The sequence below is a fragment of the Palaemon carinicauda genome, chromosome 31 (assembly GCF_036898095.1).
Source record: "Palaemon carinicauda isolate YSFRI2023 chromosome 31, ASM3689809v2, whole genome shotgun sequence".
Lineage (NCBI taxonomy): Eukaryota > Metazoa > Arthropoda > Malacostraca > Decapoda > Palaemonidae > Palaemon > Palaemon carinicauda.
Window position 1 is genome coordinate 25,744,263 of NC_090755.1, and position 19,894 is coordinate 25,764,156.

Below are 19,894 nucleotides of genomic sequence, written 5' to 3' on the forward strand. Positions count from 1 at the left end.
TGAGATTAATGACCTTTTTAAGAGTACTATGACTTTCATATATTGTGGTGCTTGATCACTGAACTCTGTTATAGGTCACGTGTCTTGAGTCTTATAAAGTGACATGTTGTAAACCTATTGGTGACAGTATAATTCCATCACAATGGAGATTTCCACAAAATCTAACAATTCAGCATATTGACAGAGCAACATTGCATTTACTTGCCGAGGGGTAAGCAGTACCTCATAAGAACAAGTAGGTACTTGCCTGAAGAGTATCGGGCTGTGTAAAGTGTACTCACAAAAATATTTATAATAAAGTGAAAAAACCCATGTGTCGATGTCTCATTATCAGTTGACATGAGACATAATTGGTGTCAGGTGAAAAAATATGTCTGTTTGTGTATGCTGTGAGCGAAGTTGTTCTTTTAGCCAGTAAAATAAAAGTTCAAGATGCCTAGATACACAAGGACTAACATAGCAGACGCTGCTGCTGCGGGAGATGAAAATGAAGGAGCAGTTGGTTATAGTGATGTCGATGAAGAATATAGACGAGAGCATCGAACGCAGGACTTAGAAAATAGGTTAGATAACTTAGTCAAGTTATTAAACAGATTCTTAGTTGAACGAGAGGAGGAGCGGCGCGCAACCACAGCATATCCGACTTACATAATCGAAGTTCAAATGCACATGAGTGAAAATAAACATGCACAGCCGAGTGAAGATACGCAAAATGATGTAATTTCGAAAATTTCCAAAACTCCAGGCAAGTGTTAGGCCTTTTGATGATCAATGGCCTAATGAAGGGTTTCAATCAATCAAAGTGTTTTTGAGAGACTTTGAAGTATTGCTAATAGACAATAAGTTTTACTGCACATACACTGTAACAAATCCTTACCTTCATTCCTGTGGTTGGACTGCACGCTGCAAGGCACGTTACAAGTAATGGTGAGACAGGATTATTGAGAGGAGGAAGTGGAAGATGCTGGAAAATCTGGAAGATGAGCTAGTGAGTCAGGATGAGAAGCTGGAGAGTCAGGATAAGATGGGGAAGATCCTGGAAGAAGTGCTAGAGAAGCTGGACTTGGTGTTGGAGAACCTGCAGAGGTAAAGGGTTGATGTTCAGATTCAGACCTTTCTGCCTTTTCAAAGTACATACATAGGTTTGTCTGCTGGGACTGCATCCTCTTCTCTTCATGATATCCTTGCACCACCTCACAACATCTATGAACCTAAAAGACAGCTTCGTAAACCTATCCATGTTGGGATCTTGTTCCTCAAACTTTGCCATTGCTCCAACAGGGCAAAACCTTTTGACAAGGCCTTGGCTGTAAATTTTTGGGGCTCTCGGATAAGGTAGATACTCCTTTCCATGAGATACCAGGAGCTCAGTGACATCATCAGCATCCAACTCAAGATCCAGCAGCTTACTTAGCTCAACAACCTTCTTGGTGACAGCCTCGGCTGTCTCCTCAAAGCCAAAGAAATTGACGAAGTGGGGCAAAGATTTTTCTATACGTTTGTTCATGTTGGTTTGCTTTACCTCATCCCAAGCTTCAGCAATGTTCCTAATGATATCTTGGATGTTTTAGGACTGTCAGAACATCTTGATAGTTATGTCTTCCTCTGCTGCCTCTAAAGTCATGACAATTGTCTTACAGAGGTAGTACACCTTGGAGGAAGCAATTACCCCTTGGTCCATAGGTTGTAACAGGGAAGTAGTGTTAGGTGACAAGTAAACTACCTTTATATTGGGATGGAAGTTAACTAAGTGGGTAGAGTGACCAAGGGTATTGTCCAGCAATAGCAGTACCTTAAATGGTAGACCCTTTTTACTGCTCAACCTCTGGCACAAGTTTGATGAAAACCTTGTACTTAAATAACAAGAGGGTCAGAGAAGCCTTTCTATTAGACTTCCAGATGATGGGTACGTGACTCTTCCAAATCCCCTTGATTGCCCAGGGATTTTCAGCCTGACACAAGCATAGACTTTACCTACCAGTCACCTGAAGCATTACCCCCAAGAAGCAAATTTAGAGTCTCTTAGCCAACTTAGTGTCCTGGTGCAATAGGCTCAATATAGCATATGCCTAAAGGATAATTGTCTCATCCTCATTTAAGTTAATAATCTCAGCCAATACATCAGGGAATTCACTTGCTTCTTCATTATCAGCACTAGCAGCTTCACCTTGGACGTTAAGGTAAAATAAATCGAGATTTTATAAGAGGAACTCTATTTTGTAAGGCGCAGTGAACATTCAGGACCCGTACTGAAGGAACACTATGTAATTATGAGTACTTAGCCCCAGCTATGGAAGTTAGGATAGTACAAGAAATTCGGCAGGCAAGCCAGTTTTACTTCCAAAAGAGAAGGCTTTCTGGCCTTCTTAGAATAACAAAGGAAGTTAGATAAGATCTATAAACTCATTACTAACTTGGCTGGTAAGTGAGTGTTGACTTTTCATATCGTTTTCCTAATTAGAGAAGGCATGAAGAGTCCCTTCATAAATGCTACTCTAAAAGACCTCATTTGATGATGAACAATTATCAGTAATGACTTCTAGTCTATATCCTAAGACGACGAGGAATTGAATATCCAAGAAAGATGTCTTGCTTTTCTTGTTTTATTGAGAGCTTCACGAAGAAAGACCACCGGGAAATCCTCATGCTATGAGTGAAGTAATTCTTCTTTGGGTCTGTGTCGGGTAAATTGTGCTTGCAATTAAAACTTTATCTAAATTACCTTTGACTGTACTAAAACAGTTTTAATATAGATGTTGAAAGTTTCATTCAACTTCCTAAGCATGCTTTTGATGTATGTCATTAGCATGTAATCTGAACTCTTACTATCTGGCATTGTTTATTATTAGATAAATGATATACTAGCTACTGGCAGCTCATACTATCTTTGTTAATGAGTGTAGAGCGATTAAATGATAGTGTGGCCTATTGCACATTCAGTTTGTCATTACTAAACGGTCTCGTAATAAATAGACGTTGTAATTTGTGAAATAATCACTCCAATATGTACATCTAGCAAGCTTCCATTTTCCGCATGTTGACTGCTATAAATGCAAAGTATAAATATTCATTATTTCATAGACCTCATCCTTCTACATGTAATAGGTACCTTTAACCAATTTGATGGTGACCTGTAAGTGAATAGTAGTTACTACTATTAAAGAGTTATTGGGTCCTTTTACTGGTCAGACAGTACTACAATGGATCTCTCTCTCTCTCTCTCTCTCTCTCTCTCTCTCTCTCTCTCTCTCATTTTTCCTTTCCCTACACATACACCGAATATTCTGGTCTATTCTTTCCCCATTCTCTTCTGTCCTCATACACCTGGCAGCACTAAGATTACCAAATAAGTATGCTTCACCCAAGGGGTTAACTACTGCATTGTAATTGTTCAGTGCCTACTTTCCCACTTGGTAAGGGTAAAAGAGACTTTTTCGCTATGGGAAGCAGCTATTCTAGGGGATACTCCAAAATCAAATCATGGTTCTCTAGTCTTGTTCAGTGCCATAGCCTCTGTACCATGGTTTTCCACTGTCTTGGGTTAGAATTCTCTTGCTTGAGGAGGGTGCACTCTGGCTCACTGTTCTGTATTAACACTCTTCCTCTGGTTTTTTGGAAATTTTTATAGTTTGTATATTAAAGATTAAATGTAATGTTATTACTGTTGTTAAAATGTTTTATTTTAATTATTCATTACTTCTCTTGTACTTTATTTGTTTCCTTTCCCCAGAGGGCTGTTTTTCCATGTTTGAGCCCTTGGGCTTATAGCATCCTGCTTCTCCAACTAGGGTTGTAGCTTAGCTTATAATAATAATAATAATAATAATAATAATAATAATAATAATAATAATAATAATAATAATAATAATAATAATAACAGTCAGAGATTTCTGACCTCCGCCAAAGGTTGATGGAGTCGTCCATTGCCTAAGATCTACCTGTGGTAATTTCGTCAAAATTCGTTCATTTGTTTTGATGTCATCTTTAAAATGAAAATCCGGAGCCAGATCCAAATCATCTCCAAAATTTAATGGGGTCGTCCATGACGTAAAATCTATCTGTGGTGAAAATTTTGTCAAAATCCGTTGTGTAGAATTGACATAATCTTGTCCACAGACACACGGACAAATAAATAAATGAACAATGCAAATCTGGATCTAGAATCCTGATCCGGTAACACATCATCCCCAAAATTAATAGAGACCCCCCCCCCCATGGCTTAAGATCTATCTGTATTAGACATTTCGTCAAAATCCGTCATTTTGTTTGGACGTAATCTTTAAAATTGCGAAAATCAAATCCGGATCAGGATTCGGATCATCTAAAGAATTAAATGGGGTCGCCCATGACCTAAGATCTATTTGGGGTGAAAATTTCGTCAAAATCCGCTGAGTAATTTTGACGTAATCTTGTCCACAGACACACAGACAAATAAATATATAAATTGATAAAATAATCTTGTCCACAGACACACCGACAAATATTTAATTAAACCAACTCAAAAGCATAAGCTCCTTGGCTAAGGTAATAATAATAATAATAATAATAATAATAATAATAATAATAATAATAATAATAATCTGTTAAGCTCTTGCTTCATTATCTCTTACAATTATCTATTCAGGATACAAAAAAGTAAGATGTTTTGTAATTCGTATGAAAACGTGAAAATTTAATAATAATTTTCAGGTTGCAAAAGCAAGCATCTTCTAATTTGATGGGGAATGTCTTCCTCCTATTCCCTTCGATTGCAACATTTCTTTGATTGAGAATATTAGCAGGTGAGAAGAAGTCTCCCATATTGATCTTATTTATCGCGATGTCCCACTAAAGCTTGGGTCATATTAAGAGGTTATTCAGAACTCAGGTGTTCATTTACATATGAATATAAAGTTGTTATGATTATGTAACGTTAGATTTATTGAATACTTGTAGATATTTGATTGAAAATAGATTATGCAAACAAGAGAAAAGTTCTGAAGTAGACTAAGATGGAACTCACATAAATCATAGAATATAGAAAAGATTGACTGGGGAAACTTTGCAGCGATAAAAGTTAATAACCATCCAGTTGGTGCAACAATAAATATGATATAGACAAGAATTATTTTTTTTTACAGAGATACTTTCCTTATTTCATTTAAAATATACCTTTGTTTTATTTATTGAGCAATACAGACATGGTTTTGATTGCTTTAGTGAAATAGTCTGGTGTACGAGAGTACTTAAATTAAATTTCAAAATCCTGATAAGAATATTTTTCATTGCTCACATTACCCGTATGCCAAAGATATGACGAAGGAGGTAAAGGCTGACGTACTGACACATTTTGTTTCCTAGCTGTCCCCCATCATGGATGATGACATGGTGTGATGAACATTCTGCAAATCAGATATTCTAATATAGTACAAGATTATAGGTGCAAAAGATAGACAACAGAAATAATTTTATAGCACTATTGTATTGTTTATTATATATAAAACAATCCAAAAATACCAGTTTTCATAAAACCATTTCCTTCAGCTATTAGACAGCAAGATTATCATTGGGAACCTATATCAAAACTTATTAGTATTAAATATCATGTAGAAATAATTCTAAAATACAACAGTAGGCATTTTTATTATACATTTTTATATTTCCAAACTATTTTACAGTATATAATAACTGTGAGTCGTGTTAATATACTCGGAGCATTAGATTCTCAACCCTAAAATAGAAAAAAAAATGTTCTTTCTCTCTTACTGCCTCATATCCCTCCCCTTTGGCAAACCAGCAGGTGTGACATAGCACTCATTATGAGATGACGAATCATGTCTACTGCGCCTGTGACTTATTCACTCCGTTTGGAGCACCCATATGTTGTGTTGGGTTACCGTATTTACCTTTTATGTTGGCAGCATTTAGGTTGAGATTAGGGTAACATGTCTTCTAGTTATAAAACATATTTTTGTGCCAAATACTTTGTGATTATGCTGTTAATAGAAGACATAGACCTGCATTCCCTGGTACTACATGTAGGGGTCAACAATGTGATTTTAACAACAGGTTTGCAGAATGTTCTTATTGTTCGGACTAGGAGAGTCTGGTATGGGGATATAACACGCAAGAGAAAAGGAGTATTGTACATTAGCTAGTGAAAATTCACATTAGATTTTTACTGTATCTTATAGTTCCATGGAGGTCAGTATAGGAGTAAAATTATGTTCAAGTACCAAGTAAGAATTTATCTATGGGTGTAGAAATTGAATGACTTAAATCTCAATTAACTACTATACCAGTCAGTTTTCTATTTTAATGCACTCCTGTTTTTTAATCCCCTATCAACATAGTCACTACATCATGGAATATCATTTCCTTGTTGAAAACTTATAACGGATAAGAGGGCTCTCTAACTTAGGGAACCTTCTCCAGTTCAACTCTAAATTTCTCTCTCTATTCTGTTTCTGCTTCTCAATATAACTCTGGTCTCCTTCTAATTTTAGAAACTTTCTTTTGTCTTGCTGGCATAACCCTGAGTAATATTTCCCTTACCCTTGTACATATTTTTATTATTCGTTATTTCTTCACTTTATTTCTAAAATGGCGTGGATATTTCCATAGTTGTTATTACTGTCTGCCTAGATGAATGAGAGAAGGAATCACAGTTGGGATGTGTTTGCAATCAAAGCTATATGTGAGTATTGGGTGACCTCATCCATCCCGAAGGTTCAGATATTTTTTGGCTGAACTATTCTCAAGGGTTGGGTCATCGGAATCCAGGGGCTCCAATACTTAGCAGGCCTTATGCTTCTCATAAGTCCTGCTATGAATGTGGATGTTATGAGATTCAGGTAATGAAAGTTTGTGGCAGGCATAACAACTTTTATTTGTGTTTGATCTACCGGAATCCAGACATGGATGATTCTGTCTTTGATCTTTTGGCTAAGATACAAGAAGATGATAGAAAGGCTTCTTTTGTCTTTGTTGGTGATTTTAATGCTCCCCATAGGGAGTGGTTAAGTTCTATCTCTCCTACCGATCGCTGTGGCTTAAGATCTTTAGACTTTGCCTATGAATTAGGCTGTGAGCAAATCATAAATGAAGCTACTCTCAGGTCTGGTAATTGTTTGGACCTCGTATAAACTGACTCCATTGGTGTTATAACTAGTAAGGTTGGTTCTCCAGTCGAGACATCTGATCATGCCTTGATTTCATTAGTAGGGAAGACTGAGCAGCCTGTCCCTGATATATCATACTCTTATAAAATTCATATGAAATTCCAAGCAGACTGGAATGGGATTTTGCATTATCTTTTGTGCTTGAATTGATCATAATTATATAGTAGTGTTGATCCTGTTGTCCCTTTGAATGAGAATCTAGTCAACATAATTGATAGGCGTATCCCTTCTTGTGTGCTAAGGTACCGAGTGAAGGACAAACCGTGGTTCAATGATGATTGTAGACGTGCTTATTTGGAGAAGCAGGAGGCCTATCATCTTTGGAAGGGTAACAGATCAGATTTGACCTGGAATAAATATACTCAGCTTAGAGCTTTTGCTCAGACAATTTATGCCTCAACTGAGAAGGAATACAATTTAACCATAAAAGAAACCCTTTCTGGTAAACTCAGGAACATAAATGGTGGTCTACCCTTAAATCTGCACTCTTTGGTGTAGATGCAACAGTTCCTCCTTTACTTAAACCAGATGGCTCAGTCACACACTGTCCAAAGGAAAAGGAAACCCTTTTGGCTGATGTTTTTGACAGTGAACAGAGTAATGAAAAACTTGAACTTCCTCATTCCTGTTTTCCTGAGGCTAAACTAACTAGTTTAGCTTTTCGATCTCTTGAAATTAAAGCTCTGTTGATGGACCTTGATGCTTAAGGAGGTGTACACCCAAATGGTATTTTTCCTTCGTTTTTTATAGAGACTGCAGATTTCTTAGCTCCAAAGTTATCTGTTATTTTGCGCAAGTTAGCAAGAAGAGGAGCTTTTAGCACTTGTTGGAGAATTGGTAATGTTACTCCTTTATGTAAATGTGTTTGTGGTAGCTCAAGTCCAACTGATTACCGCCCAATTTCCATAACTCCCATATTATCTAAAGTTTTTGAACGTCTTCTGGCAAAACGTCTTAATAGGTTTGCTGAAGGTAATCATCTACTCCCTAGTTTGCAATTTGGTTTTCGTAAAGGCCTTGGAGCATGTGATGCCCTTCTTATAATCTCCAATGCTGTACAGAAATCCCTTGATTGCGGTCAGGAAGTTCGTATGATTGGTCTTGATTTTAGTGCTGCCTTTGACCATGTTAAACATGAAGCCCTTGTTTTCAAACTCAAATAGATGGGAGTGGGTGGGTCGTTTATTAGCATTATTATTGATTTTTTAAGTAATAGATCTCAGAGTTGTTGCTTAAGGGCACCATTGTGAGTATAGGAATGTGATATCTGGTGTTCCACAAGGTAGTGTTCTTGGCCCATTACTTTTCATACTATATACACATGACATGTGGTTTAGCCTAGAAAACAAGCTTGTTGCATATGCAGATGGTGTTACTCTCTTTACATCAATTCCATCCCCTGAATGTGGATATGGAGTTGCTGAAACCCTTAATAAAGATCTAGCTAAAATTAGTGCAAGTGGCAAATTATGGGGCATGAAGTTGAATCCTAACAAAACTCAAAGTATGATTAAAAGTAGGTCAAGGATGGTGGCTCCTCAACATCCGGATCTCAGTAATGATAATGTTTCTTTAAATTTGTATGAGACTCTTTTAAAATTTTAAGTGTGATTCTCGACATCAAATTTTCTTTTGGCTTATTGAGGAAGTCTTACAAGATTTTTGGTGATCAATCTATTCTGAAGAAGTGTCTTAATTCTTTCATTCTACCTTGTTTTGAGTATTGTTCTCCTGTCTGGTCTTTAGCTGCTGATTCTCATATTAATTTGTTGGACAGAAACTTATGGTCTATTAAATTTCTTATTCCTGATCTAGATATTAATCTTTCGCACCATCGTTCAATTAGTTCATTATTCATGTTGCATAAGATTTTTCATAACTCTAACCATCCTTTACATTCAGATCTCCCTGGACAATTCTATCCTGTTCGTAATACTAGGCAAGCAGTTAATTCTAATAGCCAGGCCTTCTCCATCATGAGGCTCATTACTTCACAATATTCTAGAAGTTTTATTCCAGCTGTGACCAAGTTGTGAAATGATGTTCCTAATCGGGTAGTTGAATCAGTAGAACTTCAAAAGTTCAAAGTTGCAGCAAATGTTTTTATGTTGAACAGGCTGACATATGTCTTTTTATAGTTTATATCTGACATATCTGTTTTAACGTTGTTACTATTTAGAGTGATTTATTGTTAATTTGTTCTCATCATCTATTTATTTCCTTATTTCCTTTCCTCACTGATCTATTTTACCCTATTGGAGCCCTTGGGCTTATAGAATCTTGCTTTTCCAACTAGGGTTGTAGCTTGGCTAATAATAATAATAATAATAATAATAATAATAATAATAATAATAATAATAATAATAATAGTATTCTTGGCTTCTTGCCCGAAGCCCAGCATTATAAAAATGGGGAAGAGGATTGCATGTTTATTTGTTTAAGGGTAATTCCATCTTTTTTGGTCTCGGTTCTAAAATGTAAGTTTAGCTTAAAGCTGTGCTTGTATATCTGTTTTGGTGCTATCCAACGGGTAAGGTATGGAGTGGACCATCTGGGAAGTATACTCTTACTGTGTCAATAGTAGAGAATGTAAATTTCCTTTCCAGTATATGATACTTTATTAATGTTCTCAACCAGATAAACCAACCAATAAGCAAACAAAGCACAACCCTTGCTTATGGATCCATCGAATAACAACCCACCATCCCCTGGATATGCTGACCCCCTCCCCGCACTGCTGATAATCTCTGCCAATTCAATTAAGGAAAAATTTTGTTGATGACCCAAGAACTAAAAACCCTCGCTATTTCAATGTTCAGAAAAGGAATGGTAATGTAAGGAAATTGAAAGTCCTTGATATAAGTCATATACCAATAAGTTGTCATTATGAGGCATTATGGATGACTTTTAAACCTTATCGCAAGATTACGTAATAAAGATAAATTTCAAAGAAGACGAAAAAAGGGGAAGCATGGAGCCGCTTTGGTAAGCATGAGAAGGTTTTTAAGTGATCTGTGAAATTTCAAAAATGAACATTGAAAGTAGATTGCAATGCAGCTACTGGAAACCTGGACATATATCACACGAGTGTGTGTGATAAACGTGCGGGGCATGGCTCCCCGCCTAAAAAGGACATGCATATGAAATAGGACACCCTGCTCTGGAGAGGCGCACAGTAGGTGGGTCATCTTGCTGGAGATATGCAGGTTTAAGGTGATCACCGGAGACCCAGTCTTTGTTGTTCACGGATCACGAGGAAAGGGCCCTAGTAAGGGATTGTCAGAGGTGGCTTGCTGATGTCATTGTGCAGGAAAACATGCAATGCCTTGTGCATTTCTGTCCATATATTTTTCTTCACTGGGGCTTGTAAGTCTGGCGGCATGAAGTGAATTTTCCCACAACATGACGTTAGTGCTGGAGATTGGTGATGGCGGTTGTCGACAAAAAGTTCGACAGGGACGACCACCTGGTATCATACACCATTTCAGCTGCCAAGACATACAGGGTGTTCTTAGGAGTGGTCATCAATCCCAGGAGGATTCAAGAGAGCTGAGTAAACCAGTTTGAGTCCTTGCAGTGGGACATCAAAGTGGCCTTGAGGGTATGGTGAAAACTTTCAACCATTTTGTCAGCAGCAGGGTTGTATGCAGTTGTCTGATGCAGGGTGATTCCCAGGAGATTCGCTAATGATGTCCATAATTGAGAGGTAAAAGAGATACCCCTGTCAGAAGTAATATGCCCAAGGATATCAAATCTCACTATCCATCATGAGAGTAAGGCAGATGTACACGAGGCGGACGTTGCAGTTTAAAGGTTTAAAGGCCGCTCATGAATAGTAGAGGCAAGGGACAGTGACAGTGCCCTATCGAGCAGGACAATGCCTTAGAGGCTGACCATATATACGTAGGAACAGCGTCCAAGTCCTCTCTCCACCCAAGAAGAGCAAGGCAATGGCTACTGATAACTCAGCAGATAGACCTATAGGCTCCCCCAAACCCTCCATCCTTAGTTCACAAGGATACTGTGGTTGCAGCGACCAAAGAAACTAACAAGTTTGAGCAGGACTCGAACCCCAGTTTGGCATTCACCAGTCAGGGACGTTATTACATCGGACACCACCACCATGGGAATAGCTTCAGGCCAACCAGTGGAGAATTCTATGACGATAAGCATGTAACTATGTCCTTGTGATGTTGGTAGGGGAGCTACAACATCGACGTGAAAGGGGGCAAAGCACCACTGAAGTTAAAAGGTGCCCACTCTTGGATCTGTGTGTCAATGTACTTTTGAGGTTTGGCATGAAGTACAGGTGTGTACCCAATCCTTAGCATCCTTAGTTTTGCCATGCCAAATGAACTTTTGTCTTCAGTAGCTGTTCAGTGGAACAGCACTAGGGGTGTGAAAGGCGAATTAATGAAATCAAACATCTGTCGGCGCATGGGAGAAGGTATCCACGGTCTTGGTCTACCAGTACTGATGTCACAGACGAGGGTGGCGTTGGAGTTGTCAAGAGAGAGGTCCTCCCAGTGGAGGGATGTGCAGGATGTCCTACATGCTTGGTACTCTGGATCTTTTTGTTGGGTTTCTTCCAAGGTGTTGTAAACCAATCCCAGGTGGGGTTTCTTCCAAGGTGTTGTAAACCAATCCCAGGTGAATGGCAGCCAATGTATTTCTTGACAGGCATCAGCAACAGTATTCCTTTTCGAAGGGACATGTTGAAGGGTACAATTGTATTCAGCCATGGCGGAGAGATGTCATTGTTGATGGGCGGACCAGGCGTCAGACTGTCGAGAGAAGGCATGCACCAGACACACGTGGTCCATGCGAATGATGAAGGGCGTACCCTCAAAGAGGTCGCAAAACTGACGGACAGCCAAGTGCACCACCAGCAATTAGCAGTCGAAGGTAGAGTAGCTGGATTCTCCCATGGACAGTTTTCTACTGAAGAAGGTCAATGGGCAGGGTGAACCGTTGACCACCTGGTCAAATATTGCGACAATAGCTATGTCGCTGGCATCGATGGAGAGAAGGAGAGGTGCATGTGGTACGGGGAAATTGGGAGCAGCAATGGTTGATAGGGCATTCTTTGCGTTGCAGAATGCCATTTCTTGAAGGGAACCCCACTTCAGGTCTTTTGGCTTCCCATTACGTGAGGCTTTTACGGGGGCAAGAGTGGTGGTGATGGCTGGTGATAATAGTTGATCATACCCAAGAATTCTCTTAATCCTTTGACGGTTGAGGGTGTGGAGAAGTTCTAAACAGCTGCTACCTTCTCAGGGAGGGGATAGACTCCTCAGGAGTGATGCGGTACCCTAAGAACGATGCTTGGCGCCAAAGGTACACTTGTTGTACTGGACTACAAGGCTGTTCTGTTGTAGGCAGTCCAGCACGATGCGTAAGTGACAAAGTTGTTCCTCTTTGGAGGAAGAGAACACAAGTATGTTGTCCACATAACATATACAGAAGGGGAGGTGCCCTAAGATGCAGTCCTTGAGAAGTTGAAAAGTGGCCCCAGCATTACAAAGGCCAAAAGAAGAGTAATTAAAGGTGTATGTACTGAAGGTGGTGGTGATGGTGGTCTTGGGGATGTCTTTTGGGCTCATGGGCACCTTTTGATACCCCTTCAGGAGGTCGAGCGTGCTGAAAACCTTCCCTTTGTGTAAGTAGGAAGGAGGTCACATTGGCAATATTTGGGAAAGGGTAGTGTTCCGGTTCTGTCTGCTTGTTCAGGCACCTGTAATCTCCACACGTACGCAGAGAGCCATATTTCTTCAAGACATTGCATAAGGGTGATGACTATGGGCTTGAGGCCTTTTGTCAAAGGCCCATTTATTTCATTTTGGCGAACGTTTTTTTAGCGACTACCAAACAATTCGGTGTCACACGTCTGATTCTGGCGAACACTATGGGCCCTGTCGTCTTGATATGGTGATGAATACCGTGTTTTGCTGATGTGGAGAGCAAGGTCGAAGGGGTGGGTTGGAGAGGTGTTGAGGAGAATGAATCCGAGTTGACTACCGACGGTGAGCGACATCAACCAGGAGTTGGAAATGGAAGAGGAAATCCGCACCGAAGCTTGGCAATATGACATTAGCCACGAGAAACTTCCAATTATATTTGGCGCTTACAAACGATAATATTAGGGTTTCCTAACTGCGGGTGGGTATTGTAGATCCATTTGCAGCTACCAGGAGGATGGTGGCAGACTTAGACTACATGGTGTTCTTGAGATTGACCTTGGGAGAAGAGAATGGCAAGCACCTGTGTCTACCCAAAATCGCACACCCGTACCTGCATTACGTAAAAACAAAATATTAGTGACGGGGAAAGCCACCACTGCAAGCAATGGCCTACTTACAAGTTTTTTTGGCCACAGACAATCATTCACACATTTCTTTGCAGCAGCCCCAAATCTGGAGTGGTATTAGTTGGGGCATGAGCGAGTGGTGAGTGGTGGGCGGTTTTGTCGCTGCTCCAACACATCACGGGGTGGGCGTCTGTGCCCTGCCACATTCATATCAGCTTTGGTCGATGTTGGATAGTAGTCCACTTCGTCAAGAGTGGAGGTATTGATGTAGGACTTGAAGGTGGTGAAATGGCTGTCCATAAGGGCATCGACTTTGGTCATCAGGTCCTTCATGGGCAAAATATAAACATCAGGGATGGAAGATCATACAGGTTTGGATAGGTGCCGTACCCAAAGGACATGAAGTAGATTCACTTCATGAATAGAGCCATCTGTGGTAGGTTGCAGACGAGCGATACCGGTTATTTCCCTGAGGGCGAGCGAAGCCTTTTGGTTTTCCAACGGTTGTTGAGAGAGCTGTAAAAGTTTCACTTTGCGGGCTGCTATCGATGACGAGTGTTTCTCCATGAGGTAAGATTTGAGGGCGTCGTACATTATTTGTTTATCTCCTTGCTCGCACAGCCAATCAGATATTTCTGGATAATTTTCCTCGGGGATCACCGCGAGAACGTAATCTGCTTTTGTGCTTTATCGAGTCATGCCCTTAATGCGAAACTGGATTTCAGCACGCTGGAACCAGCCGAACGTTTCTCCACTGGTAAAGGACGGTAGTTTCAGGGCCGTGGCATTGATTTTAGAGTCAGTTTCTGGGGTTGGCTTCATCAAACAGTAAAACACAGCAGTGCAGTGGAAGGCGGGAGGGAGCAAGACACTCCGGTGGTCACCAATATGCGGATGTACCAGTTGATGTGCGAATGCACCAGTTAGTTAATAAGATAGAAGTGGAGTGAATGCAACTAACTTTATTTCGATGGAGCATGAGTTTATATACAATCCATTCCAAGGAAGAATTGCACAAAAATTCAAACACAATGATGCAAGAGCATACAGGCTTAAATAGGTTATCAGTGCAAGGGGAGAGCAATTACGATAATATACAGAAAAACAGAAATACCGTTACAGTGTGCGAGCGTGTGTGATACATGTGCGGTACACGGTTAATCAAATGCATAAAATAAAACAGAAATCTTGGTGCAAGGGTCTACGTGATTGACCGATGAATTAAGCATGTGGATGACAATTGATTCAAGTGTCCGACCTCCATGAGGTATTAAAATTCAAAATAAAGATATCAAATTAAAGCAAACTGTATCCATACCTGAATGTTGTAAGGCAGACAGTGATCTAGAATTAAAGAAGTTGTACCTAATTTAAGGGGGAATGTAGCAACCTCTTTGACTAGCGTGTTATAAATCCCAATGGCCCAAGTGCACTCCAAACAGGGTGCTTGCTGAGGTCAATTTAGCTTCTTTGGACCGCCCTCAAGATTCCCTTTATAACCACTGTCATTAAGGGGAAAGGGAGCCCTGTCGCTGCTACAAGTGGGCTTCTTTCTCTTCTGGATACACGAGACAAGGGGGTGGGTGGAAAATGACCACAGAGGAACGGTCATGTGGGTCTCCTAGAGTGTGACCAATTTCAACGTTCTGTGCAATGTTATCATCGTAGAATGAGCCATTTACAAGGGAGAGGCTGTTCACCAGTCTCATCAAAGAGGAGAGAAAAGAGATGTGTCCTTCTAGGCTTTCCCGTTCTTGAGGTGCCATATTGGAATTAGAAAATGTGATTAATCTATCTGTAGAAGTAGAGGTTTTGTAGGGGATCTATGCAGAATACATGGAGTAATCTTGTTGGTCCAGGGGAATATACCTAAGAATGAAACGTAATTGTCGGGCATATGCAATAATTTATTTAATGAAAGAATATTCGACAAAGGCAGTGCATGGCAGACAATAAATTTCCCAGACAAGCAAACTAGAAGGTTATGCTAAGAGATGTAAAGAAAATATACAAAAATTCTAATGTATAATTTTCTACCAATATCAGAAAAATAATTTATCATAGAATACATTGTTCGTGGAAATAAGGACCATCTCATACAGACAGTTAATTACTGCTGAAGAAGTCTACCTGTTGTGACGTTACGAACAGAGATCTCGACAGATAGGATAGAAAATGGGTAGGGGATTTAAATGAACCAAAACAAGCAAGCAGAAAATGGTAACTAAACTACATCATGCATGAGCTAAGTAGAAATGAAATAAGAATAAAAATAAAGTGAAAATATTTCTTCACAACTTCTAAGGAAAACAAAAGATTATGCCTGGCCCTTAAAATATAAGGATGCTGGACATCCAGCAAGAATTGCAATAGCACCTAGACCAAGTAATGGAAAGCTTCCTCTTTCTAAGTCACCTTTTAATACTAATACCATGCTTCATGATTTTGAATCGGATCATGTCATCAAAGAGGCACCAACCCCTTCCTCTGAATTTTTCAAACCTGGGATGGATAACCCAAAGTTGTCATCTCAGACAACTTCATTGCCATATTTAAGGGAAGAATTTTATGCTAGAGAGATATCGGATGCACCTGTCACTGAGGAGGTACATAATCCACATAGCTCTCCATCCTTTTACTGAAAAGAGGTAGACCACCATCTCTCTTCTCTTCACTGAGATATTAAAAAGGCCTATTGCTAATGGGTATAATATTTGATCTGGAAGTAAAGATGATGAATCTTCAAGAAATTTAAATATATCAAAGATTGATGCTGAGATCAACCACCCCCCTCGACAATTAAATAAGAAGGATAGTAAAAATAAATTGTTAACCTAAGCTCAGCCAGACCTACTTTTACAAATTAACAGAGACTTCCATCAATTAAAAAACTCTGATAGGAAGACTTGAGCAAAGGAGTCTTCCAAGAAGCAAACTTATTTTCTCTTCAATCCTGCAGAGGAACTGCCAATGTTTGAAGGCTAAAGATGAAGAGCTGAAGCTCCTTATTCCTGACCAATCACCTGTAGATGCATGTCTACAAGAAACAAAGTAAGATGTTTTTACTCCTCAGGGAAGAAGTCATAGTAGAAGTCTTATGTCTGTTTGCCACGACATTCCCCATAAAGAAACAATTAGATCTACGTACTACTCTACAAGCCGGAGCAATCTAAATAGATCTTAATAGGAAATATACCATATGTCTACTTTATATGTCTCCTAATGACAGTATCTCCTATTATGATGTGGATGAGGTGATAAACCAACTCCCTTAACCATTTCTTATTTTGGGTGATATGAACAGCTGACATCCAATATGGGGAGATGTCTTCGCAAACTTAAAGGGTAATCTTCTAGCATCACTAATAGAAAAGGAAGTCATTGTGGTTCTAATTATAGGTGAGCCTACTCAGTTCCGTATTCAGACATCTACTTTTCCATGTGTTGATCTTTCAATAGCTCTGACTGTCTAGCTGACTTTCACCGGAGAACATTGGATGACTTGTATACAAGTGATCACGCACCAATAGCAATTAAAGCTAACAATGGGCCATCTGAATACAGATCACTTTGATGGTGCTTAGATAGAGCTGACGGGGAAAAATTTAAAAAACTGAGTGAAGTAAAAGGTAATGCAGACGAATTCGAAAATAATGATGCCATTTATTTACGCAGTGGAACTTTTTTACACAGATGAAGTTCATTCCATTTGAAAAACAACAAGTCTATTCCATCGACGACCGGTCGTTTAGCGGTCACCAGAAATCCAGGTGTTACATAGATCTACAAGAATTACGTTAACAAGAAACCGTAGGAATCACACTGAAAATAAAATTGTAACCTACAATAAATATAGAGCACAATAAAGACAAGCAATTTAAGAAGCTCGGGGTTATTCATGGTCATCTATTGTTTCTTCAGTAAATAAAAGAACTCCACCATTTGCCATTTGAAGAAAAGTTTATACAACCCCAGGCAAATATACACCAAATTCTCCACTTGTGTTAAAAAGTAATGATCAATATATTAATAATCCTTTGGATGTGTATAATTCACTAGCGGATCATTTTTAGAGACTATCCCAAAATTCATAAGATTCCAGATGTAGAGAACAACAAAAGACAACTTCACGTCAAGTAAAGAAGCAGAAAATCTCCCAATAAAGAGAGAGAATTTGACTCTGCCCTATCATCATGCAATGATACCGCCCCAGGCCCAGACGAAACTCATACAATGATAAAGCATATGTGTAATAACACTAATTTTTTTTATCATGAGTATTATTAACAGATTATGGCAAGACTGTAGTTTCTCAACAGTTTGGGAGCTGGCCATTATTTGTGTTTTTAAAACCTGAAGAGGACAGTTTTAGTGGCAAGCTACCGACCAATTTTATTGACATGTTTACGTAAGGTCTCTGAAAATATGGTCGATGCAAGGCTTGTATGGATATTAGAAAAGATGGGTATTCTATCACCAGTGCAGTGTGGGTTTCGAAAAATGCACTCTAGAATAGATGTACTTGTCCATCCAGAGTCCTCTGTTTGTGAGTCGTTTGAAAAAAACATGTGATACTACATCGAGGTACGGTTTCCTTAAAAATGTCCACGAGTTTAGTTTGAGAAGTGAGTTGCCTTTATTCATTCAGGCCTTTTTAAGAAGGTGGATCTTTCATGTTAGAGTAGGTAATACTCTATCTGGAAGAACTAATCCAACAAAGCAGCTTGCTTAATATGTATTTGCGCTAGCAATAAATGGGATTTCTTTTGTGATTTCATGTAGCATTCTCCACACACTCTTCATGGACGACATTTCTGTCTCATTTGTTGGAGCAAGAATGTCAACACTTTAAAAAAAGCTTCAAATCACGATCGATTGTATTACCTGATAGGCAGATTTGAATGGCTTCAAGTTTTCTACAAGAAAAAGCTGAAATTTATTTCTGTTATATTCGTAGAATACACCCAGACCCATTTATATATATATATATATATATATATATATATATATATATATATATATATATATATATATATATATATATATATATATATATATATAATAGATGTAATCTTCCTTAGCACGAAGATAACTTGATATTTGGTAGTCCACGTAAGGAAAATTGAAAGATGTGTATATGTAGAAATGCTCTACAGTTTCGCCCGCCACTAGCCCTCATCTTGGAGTGTTTACTCATAATAAACGCTCCAAGAAGAAGTCCCGGGGCGGACGAATCTGTAGAGCATTTCTACAGATACACATCTTTCAATTTTCCTTATGTGGACTACCATATGATATATATATATATATATATATATATATATATATATATATATATATATATAATTTATATGTGTATATATATAGATATTATACATATATATATATATATATATATATATATATATATATATATATATATATATATATATATATATATATAAAACATTCCCTGTGTTAAAATGAAAAACAATTTGTGGGTTTAATCTTTGACAATAAGTTCACTTGTGTCTCGCATCTTAAGTAGCTAAAATTTAAATGTTTAGAGATTTTAAATATGTTGAAGCATTGGTTCATACATCTTAGGGAATCTTCTAAGACTGTATAAAGCCTCTATTTTATCCAAACTTTTATATGGAGGTGAAATACATTTTGCTTCCCATACTAAGAAGAAGACTAGATTCCAATCACCATGCTGACATTAGCGTAGCTACTAGCGCTTTTAAGTCATCCCCCATCCCTAGTCTTTTAGTTAATGCAGGTGAGTGGCCGTTGGACTTATATCACCATTGAACTATGGGTATACATACATGGGTAAGAGTTGCAAGTGGAAGAGTGGTAGAGAGAGCATTAATGGATTATGTGTTGATAACAAGAAGTATGTTTGGAAGATTAGAAGATATGCACGTGTTTAGGGGTGTCTTAACAGTATGTCTGGTCATTTTTTGGTTGAAGGAAAATTAGTTGTAGCAAAAGAGTAGAGGAATGTAAAATGAAGGTAGTGAAGGTAAAAAATTAATATAAAGAAATGTTGTAAGTGGCACTTAACATGGTGAAAGGGAGAGAAACTGGTGATCTAGAGTGGCAGTGAGTAAAAGAAGATTTTGTTAGGATTGCAAGTGATATGGGTGGTAAGAGGATTGTTGGAAGCAGTCATAGGTAGGGTAGTGAATGGTGGAATGGAGTGGAGATGAAAGTGGAAGAGAAAAGAGGGCTTTCGAAGAATGGCTGCAGCGTAATAGTGTAGAGAAGTATGAAGATATAGAGAGGAAAATTTGGAAGTAAAACGTAAGGTAGCTGAGGCAAAGAGGGTCGTTTGTGTGAAGAGAAAAGTAGATTTGAAAGGAAGTGAAGAGAGTAAGGAAGGGTGGATCGAGAAATGAAGACAGTGAAAGGTGAAAATGGAAGGTTGTTGAAAGGAGAGCAG

At 38.7% G+C, this 19,894-nt stretch overlaps 1 protein-coding gene across 1 annotated transcript in view; it reads right to left on the reverse strand.

Annotated features, from left to right (window-relative positions):
- LOC137624360 (galactoside alpha-(1,2)-fucosyltransferase 1-like) overlaps positions 1-19,894 on the reverse strand; it is a 111,977-nt gene that overhangs the window by 78,385 nt on the left and 13,698 nt on the right. Inside the window, exon 2 of the mRNA XM_068355063.1 lies at positions 5,278-5,381. Coding sequence (XP_068211164.1) covers positions 5,278-5,381 — 104 coding nt within the window. The remainder of the gene's footprint in view (positions 1-5,277; positions 5,382-19,894) is intronic.